Here is a 9,121-nt window from a genome sequence, read left to right as displayed (position 1 = left end):
GTCGCTTCAACTCCATTCGTGAAAGTGTTCAAAATGGAGACATAGAGATTTATATAGTACATACGGACCTGAATGTAGCAGATCCGTTGACTAAACCTCTCCCTAGAGCAAAACATGATCAACACTAGAATTCCATGGGTGTTCGATTCATCACAATGTAACTAGATTATTGACTCTAGTGCAAGTGGGAGACTGTTGGAAATATGCCCTAGAGGCAATAATAAAAGGATTATTATTATATTTCCTTGTTCATGATAATTGTCTTTTATTCATGCTATAATTGTGTTATCCGGAAATCGTAACACATGTGTGAATACATAGACACCAACATGTCCCTAGTAAGCCTCTAGTTGACTAGCTCATTGATCAACAGATAGTCATGGTTTCCTGACTATGGACATTGGATGTCATTGATAACGAGGTCACATCATTAGGAGAATGATGTGATGGACAAGACCCAATCCTAAACATAGCACAAGATCATATAGTTCGTTTGCTAGAGTTTTTCCAATGTCAAGTATCTTTTCCTTAGACCATGAGATCGTGTAACTCCCGGATACCGTAGGAGTGCTCTGGGTGTACCAAACGTCACAACGTAACTGGGTGACTATAAAGGTATACTACGGGTATCTCCGAAAGTGTCTGTTGGGTTGACACGGATCGAGACTGGGATTTGTCACTCCGTATGACGGAGAGGTATCTCTGGGCCCACTCGGTAATGCATCATCACAATGAGCTCAAAGTGACCAAGTGTCTGGTCACGGGATCATGCATTACGGTACGAGTAAAGTGACTTGCCGGTAACGAGATTGAACGAGGTATTGGGATACCGACGATCGAATCTCGGGCAAGTAACGTACCGATTGACAAAGGGAATTGTATACGGGGTTGCTTGAATCCTCAACATCGTGATTCATCCGATGAGATCATCGAGGAGCATGTGGCAGCCAACATGGGTATCCAGATCCTGATGTTGGTTATTGACCGGAGAGCCATCTCGGTCATGTCTACATGTCTCCCGAACCCGTAGGGTCTACACACTTAAGGTTCGGTGACGCTAGGGTTGTAGAGATATGTATATGCAGTAACCCGAAAGTTGTTCGGAGTCCCGGATGAGATCCTGGACGTCATGAGGAGTTCCGGAATGGTCCGGAGGTAAAGAATTATATATAGGAAGTGCTATTTCGGCCATCGGGACAAGTTTCGGGGTCACCGGTATTGTACCGGGACCACCGGAAGGGTCCCGGGGGTCCACCGGGTGGGGCCACCTATCCCGGAGGGCCCCATGGGCTGAAGTGGGAGGGGAACCAGCCCCTAGTGGGCTGGTGCGCCCCCCTTTGGGCCTTCCCCCTGCGCCTAGGGTTGGGAACCCTAGGGTGGGGGGGGGGCGCCCCACTTGCCTTGGGGGGCACTCCACCCCCCTTGGCCGCCGCCCCCTTGGGAGATTGGATCTCCAGGGCCGGCGCCCCCCCGGGGACCCTATATATAGAGGGGGGGAGGGAGGGTAGCCGCACCCATGCCCCTGGCACCTCCCTCTCCCCTCCAAGACCTCCTCCTCCTCCGTAGAGAACGGCGAAGCCCTGCTGCGGTGACTACTGCATCCACCACCACGCCGTCGTGTTGCTGGATCTTCATCAACCTCTCCTTCCCCCTTGCTGGATCAAGAAGGAGGAGACGTCACGCTAACCGTACGTGTATTGAACACGGAGGTGCCGTCCGTTCGGCGCTAGGATCTCCGGTGATTTGGATTACGTCGAGTACGACTTCCTCATCCCCGTTCTTTGAATGCTTCCGCGCGTGATCTACAAAGGTATGTAGATGCAATCCGATCACTCGTTGCTAGATGAACTCATAGATGGATCTTGGTGAAACCGTAGGAAATTTTTTGTTTTCTGCAACGTTCCCCAACACGAGGGATATATATAGGCACCTCATTGGTCTCGGTTGGTGACATGAGTCAGGATTAAAGGGGAGCCTTTGGTCCCGGTTCAAGTCACGAACCGGGATCAATGGTGGTGGGCCAGGAGCGAGGCCCATTGGCCCCGGTTCATCCCACCAATCGAGACCAAAAGGTTCAGATGAACCGGAACCAATGGCCCACGTGGCCCGGCCGGCCCCCTAGGCTCACGAACCGGGACCAATGCCCACATTAATCCCGGTTCTGGACTGAACCGGGACTAATGGGCTGACCCGGCCTGGACCAAAGCTCTGTTTTCTACTAGTGAAAAGGCTGCGATATGCCGATATCTTATCCCTATACCCAGCCAGATCTCATCGGCCACGGCAGGCAGGAGATGCTCACCCTCGTCTCAACCAGTGGCGCTAGCAAGCTAGCAGAATCGCCAGGCTGCAATAGTTCTGGAGCCAGCCTTTGACCAGCTTGGCTGTTGCATCTGCCCAAGGTTCTAACGTGTGCAAGTTGCGTACACATGCATATGCAGCTAGCTAGTGGCCGGCCATTCCTCCCTGCAACTTTTTGGCTTGGCCAGCCGACAGAGCCAACAAGGGCTTTTGCCTAGTTACAAGTTGAATGCGGGTTCAGCACGATGATGTGTCGCCGTTGACAGCGACTTGAATACCTGATCACCGGTGATGATAACGATTCCGTTCCTATCGCAGCTGCGTGCCAAAATTGGGAATCAGCCAATCCTATCGGCTTGCCGCGCGTAGACGTGGTATATGTTCGTGCTCGTGGCTGACAGAATCTAGGTTGTGCCCTTGACACCGGAGGAGAGCAGGACATAGGCCCAAGTTGGGTGATAATTTTGGTTTGAGAGGGAAAACATATCGTTTACTTTCAAGAATCAACTTATTGTTTCAATCTATGCTCTTCAACTGGATCTTTAGGTCATGGTATCCATGAACTATTTAATGTGTTTTCGTAATTTAATTTGAGAGGGAAGAGTGTCGCCTCTTTTTATGAACGAACTTATCATTCCATTATGTTTTTCCAGTGGACCTTAGACTTCCCCACCCCATGGTAACAAAAAACTATTTATGTGTTTCGGTAGTTTATTAATTTAATGTTGGAAACAAAATTTAGATATGCCACAAGCCGTTCCGTTCGTGGACAATGAGTAAAGTTTTTTTTTTTTTTTGCCATTGTGCATGTTGGCCCGAGCATGCCGAAAAAATAGCCATCACGGTGTTTCATATTGACCCCTGATGAAACTAGTAAGAGCTAGGCCATACACTTTTCGATGCTTTTAATAACCACTACGCCATAGCACACCTCTGCTGATCGATCACTACTTCCAAGCCCAGAAAACCCGTCGGTAGTACCACTTATGGGTTACAGCCCATTCATAGAGGACTATTATGTCGTAGAACCAACTAATGACAATCACTCTTCCTTGTTTAAACGCTTCAACATCGTTGCCTTGGCCATCATCGCAGCACACAGCATGTGAAAGAAGGAAACCAGGATGAGAAAGCCGCATATACATTGAGTTTTACCTTGTTGGGCTCCGGCTTACTCGATTTTGTTTGTAAAGCTCGTCATGTTGGCCTTCTCAAAAAGAAGAAAAAAATAACATTATTGCAGAGCGTTATGTTTCCGAAAGCTGATATGCCTATATATGAAAATTTCCTCTAGGTATTCTCTATTTACTAAATAATAAAAAGATAAGAAAGCTAAACAGTGGACATGGAATAGAATTTCTCTAGCCTAAGTAATTGTTCCCATGACGTAGTAATATCTCCGTATTGTTTTCAGCATCTGTATCTCCAAAAGGTCGTCCGATGGATACAAAAGATCTCCCGCCATGGCAGGAGATGCTCATCGCACCCCCTCGCAAAGCCAGCACCCAGCTTGCATGGCGTGTGGCCGGCCACCCAGCATCTCGGTCGACACACAGATTTCACCATAGAATTTACGCTAAAAAAAGCTACATTCTTCAAGCATCTACTACTACAGCACGTACCGCCAAATCCACTAGCTTTATCTATCTAGTTGCTGAGAACCAAAAATTTGAGCTATTTTTTGCCCAAGGATTCTTCAGAAGTTCATAAGTTTCAGTGTCTAGTACAGTGACGTGATCAAGCCAGCCAGCAGAATCATCTGCATGCAATTATTGTGGAGCCTTTTGACCAGCTTCTCTGCCCGTCTAAAGATCTAACATACATCTGCAAGTTGCACGCAGGAGATATACTTCTGCTAGCTCGGCCGATAAAATTAGCCTAGCTTATATGGTTAGTTGACGAGTGACAATGAAAATTAATTCAGGTAGCACTGATAAGGCGTATCGTTGTCGAGTGTCGACCGTGACATGATCGTTGGTGCTCATAAGTGATAATGATTCCACGCATGCTGGAGCTGCCAACGCAAATTCAGAATTTGTCAATCCTATAGGATAGCTTTTGCATATGTTCTTGCTTGTGTCTGTCAGAATCTAGTGCCAAGGAGATTGGAGGGGAGTAAGCATGCAGGAGGACCAGAGATAGGGCCGAGTTGGGTGATAATTTTGATTTAGGACTGAATCATATCATTCCTTTTTAAGAACCATACTTAGTTCTCTTTGAGTGGATTTTAGACTTCCACACTGCATGGAGTATTTTAGTACACATGTACTTGGTTCACTTGTTCTATAAAAGTGCTTGCAGTATAGAGATAATTTCAACTACACAAGCAGAAAAAAAAAACTCTAGGTGGGTAGACCCATAAGCAATCGGATAATTGCCATCATTGCCATCACCACCGCGGCAGATGCTATTTGGCGCGCGGCTTGCTGCCTAGCGACCGCCCCCCTCACGCTGCGTAGGTTTGGGCCAACCTAGCTAGCTGTTTCCAGTTTTGGGAAGGTTCTAGATCATTTTCTTCTCATTTTCTTGTTTTTCCTTTCGTTTGTATCTCCTTTTCTTTTCCTTTTTCCTTTCGCTTTTAATTTTTCCTTTTCCTTTTTTCTTTTCAAATTCACAAACATTTTATGAAATATGGGAACATTTTTTCAAATTGGTGAACATCATTCGAAATTTGAACAATTTTCAAATCGGTGATTTTTTAAAAATCAATTTTTGTTCACTGAATTAAAAAACAATTCATCAAAATATTATTATTTTCATCAAATCCAAAAGGTGTTCATGAATTTTTTTAAAATCAGCATATTCAAAAATGTTTGTCGAATTCAAAGCACGTTATAGAATTCAAATTGGTTCATACAATTCCAAAAAACATTGAATTTAAAATTTGACCACCAATTTTAAAAACTGTTCATTGAATTTAAAATTTGTTCCTCAAATGAAAAATATTATTCGTAATTCAAAAATGTTCATACAAAATTCAAATTTTGTACATCAAAATTCAAATTTGTTCATCAAAGTACAAAAAATGTCTATCAAAATTTGAAAAATGTCCATCAAAATGCAAAAAAGTTTCATTTCTATTTTTTTGAATATTGTTTCAGATCTTTGATTTTTTTTGGAAATTTTGGACATTTTTTGAAATTTAAAACTTTTCTAAATCCCAAACTTTCTTTAACAAGAAAAATATAAAAAAGCAGAAAAGAAAAAAATAAAACAGGGGTAGCCCCGTCCCACACCTGAGCCGTCCCAAGGCCGCGCGTGGGAGCGAGGCGGGCACGCGCTGCATTCTTTCCCATCACGCTGGTCGCTGTATAGGAGCTCCCCACCACGGCCACGCCTAGCTAAAGAGCAAAACGACAATCCACTGGATCCAAAGTCGTTTAGGGGGACCAAACACACATAGACCTAACATCTCAAAGATTTACTTTACGCATGACACGAGGTGTCCCTACATCGTGGAAATATGCTGTCGGATATGAGGAAACCGATAGATAAAATCATCCCCCCCCCCCCCCCCCCCCCTCCCCCGGGCTTGGCTTAGGGGCTCACTATTTCTTTCATTTTTTCTATTAGACGAACATCTTGTTGCATGTTAGAAGGTTGAGCATCATTTGGTGTGCACCCGTATGATTTTTCCCGTTGTCTACATATGGATGATTTGTTTCATCATTTCTTTTTACAGAAGACACTACTCGAAAAAGATACTTTGTTAATCGGTCTCCACAGTTAGATAGGGAAACCTCTTTCGTTATCTGCATATTTTTTTAGAAAAAGGAGGATGACATCCGGCCTCTGCATTTGGGAGATGCATGCGGACACTTTATTGATTATTCTCGAGGACCTTACAAAATATTACACCAATATGCCTGAATCCGTCATCTTGGCAACATATGCCACTACTCCTATCCATATGATGAATGGATGCTAGCTGGGCCAGATACCCAGACCACTCACCTAAACCTATCATCAAAAGCCGGAAGCCCCAGCCGAGCCACATACCGGGTCTGGGGCACAAACCGGTCTGACGCACTCACATGTGTCGCCGCCGCCATCTTCCACAGGTCCGTCTTCAGAGCAGATATTGAGGCTTCTACCTTGTCAGGCCACTCCGCCATCGACGCCACCATGACGCCAGATAGCCACCACCTCCTGCGCGAGTCCATCTACACGCATCGGGCGCTGAGTCTCCGCTACGCCACGCCGCTGAGATCCGCCGTCTTCGATGCGGAGGAGGAAACACCGCTCCACCTCTGGGCGCATCGCTGGCCACCTGCCACGATGTCATGCAAGTCAAGCTCTGGGAAAGAACGCAAGAATCACGATCTTCAAGATGATGCCCTCATGAGGGGAAGCGACGTATCACGCCATCGTCTGGTCCTGCACCGCAGGTCCTGGGCTTTCACCCGAAGAAAGTGACCCGAGAGCGGAGGTGGTCGGAGAACTCCACAACGGCCCCCGGGAGGAGAGCGACATCCACAGACACCGCCCCGTCGGCTTTCGCCCGGAGCAACCCTACCTCCGCACCCTCACGCTGCCGGACGAGGATGGGGGAACCCCATCGCCGCCAGCATGCGAACCCACTGGCCCAAGCACCTCTTGCGCGGCGGCGGCGCCATCACCACGCACGACCACCAACCTCACCGCCGGCCGAAGCTAACGGCCAGATCGACCGAGCCCGCCACGGCCAGATCTGAAACCTCGGGACACCATGGCGTCGAAGCAGCAACGAGCAGCCGGCAGCCCATCACCTGTGAGAGGACGAAGACGCCGCGCCGGGCAGCCGCCACGCCGGCCGGAGACGCCGAGGATGAGACTCCCACCACCACGGGCTCACGCTGGCAACCTAGGCCGCCGAGCGCGCGAGGATCCCCGCCGTCCCCGTCCTCCGGCGCGGGCTTCGCCCGGCGGACTCATTCGGCGGCGGCGGGAGGGGAGACGTGTTGTAGAGGGGAGCGTCGGCGGCGTACCTAGGGTTCCCCCGAGCCGCCCTGGGGACGACGCGGGGGACGCGGGGCGAATTGCAAAATGAGTATCAACGTTATCTGCATATGAAGATGCATATGTCTCAACTTTAAGTATGAGACTATGAGAGCACACATGTATATGCATGTATGGATGCATACATATTTTTTTTGTTTGAATCTTTGAGAGGGAGAAGGTGAGGAAGGATGCCGAGGCGATTCGTGACGCAAAAGGTCCGAAAAGATAGAAAGGTAGATCCTCCACTTCCAGGGGACAAAAATTTTTGTTCCTTTCTCCAATCGTCCCCCCTCCTCACCCTTCTCGTGCTGGCCTGCTGCTTCAAAATTCCTCTAGTTTTCCCCTCCACTCGTATGCACATTATCATCCATCTTCGCCGCCCCCCCACACAAAGCTGAATCCTCCTCGAGTGCTATAAGTAGAACCTCTTCTCACACCTTCCTCATCCATCTCACCAGCAGCCAATATCCAAGCGTAGTTCAGGTCATAAGTTAAGGTATATAGCAGCTTAATTATCGTTCGAGGAACCAATCGTTGAGGGACATCAATGGCTTCCCTGTCAATGAGCGCAGTATGGACGCCGATGCAGAACAAGCTGTTCGAGCAGGCGTTGGCAGTGCACGATAGGGACACGCCCGACCGCTGGCACAACATCGCCCGCGCTGTCGGCGGCGGCAAGTCGGCGGACGACGCCAGGCGCTACTACGAGCTGCTCGTCCACGACATCGCCCGTATCGAGGCCGGCAAGGTGCCCTTCCCCGCCTACCGTCCCCCATGTCCTGGCCCCGGCCACAACGCCAGCTACGAGGCTGACAGGTACGACCTCCATCGCTGTGTTTCTTATAGTTATGCATGGGCTTAAGCTGGAGTTAAGCAGGTAACTTGTGTGATCAGGTTGAAGCACTTGAAGATCTAGCTAGGAGGTAATCGGGTAATGGGCAAGGGATGATACACACTACACAGATGGACTGAACGAAGAAGCATGTGCGTGCATGGGGGTACCTTGTACAGTAATACTCATAAGCGTGTGCATGGTGTCCATGACTCCATGTCAATGTATACATGCACGACTAGTGGGCAGAAAAGTCGGCCGATTATGCAGATGCATGCATGTTCATAATACTAGTGGTCTATAAGTATGTACGTGAGATCGACTTGTCTCCTTACTCACATGGGTTTAACTTATCTCGTATGTATTCTAATGTACAATATTAATGTCCATATCAATGGAGAGACAAATATGTTAATGCCAAATATGTTACACACACACATACTACTAATACAAAGACAAAACAACTGCGGTGTGTTTCACGCTTTAATCACATATTTTTTGAGGGAGCACTTACAGCTTAGCATCTCGTTGAGGTGCCACAATAGAGGCAGTGGGGATCATGAGTATATATGTTAAAATAGTATTATGTGAGCAAGGACGGAGAACACGCACCCATTGATCAAATGGCAGAGCAGAACTGAGAACAAATCACACTACTACAAAGCAACCATATCATGCTAGGGTTGCTATCTCTCCTCGCATGGGTTCATCGTTGTTGTTGATAGTGGAGCTCCCGCAGATATTGGGGCACCAGGTCCGAGCCATGGGCCGCCTCCTCCCCTTCTGCCCGTTGAAGTCAATGGTTCCTCTTCCACTCGGTGGAACCGCTACAACATCCCCTTTGATGATGGTGGAGCCGCTTCAGGTTGTTGTGCTTGGATCACGCTAGGCAACTGTTTGTTGCTCCTCAAGTGCAAGGGTTTCCAGAGGTAAGCTCCCCCCTAGTTGAGAACTATTGTAGGAATAACTAATTTACCTGAGTCCCACCCAGTTGTATGTGGCAAAATG

At 48.0% G+C, this 9,121-nt stretch overlaps 1 protein-coding gene across 1 annotated transcript; it reads left to right on the top strand.

The window, feature by feature from the left end:
* Positions 1-7,683: 7,683 nt before the first annotated feature.
* Positions 7,684-8,535, top strand: LOC125539557 (protein RADIALIS-like 3). The gene is made up of 2 exons (XM_048703045.2): positions 7,684-8,097; positions 8,176-8,535. Exons 1-2 carry the CDS (start codon positions 7,829-7,831, stop codon positions 8,195-8,197), a joined length of 291 nt encoding a protein of 96 aa, XP_048559002.1. The 5' UTR covers positions 7,684-7,828; the 3' UTR covers positions 8,198-8,535.
* Positions 8,536-9,121: the final 586 nt, after the last annotated feature.

Source organism: Triticum urartu, chromosome 1A (genome assembly GCF_056163025.1).
Source record: "Triticum urartu cultivar PI428250 chromosome 1A, HENAU_Tu73, whole genome shotgun sequence".
In the NCBI taxonomy this organism is placed as follows: Eukaryota; Viridiplantae; Streptophyta; class Magnoliopsida; order Poales; family Poaceae; genus Triticum; species Triticum urartu.
Note: the sequence above shows the minus strand (reverse complement) of the source record. Positions and strands in the feature narration are given on the sequence as shown.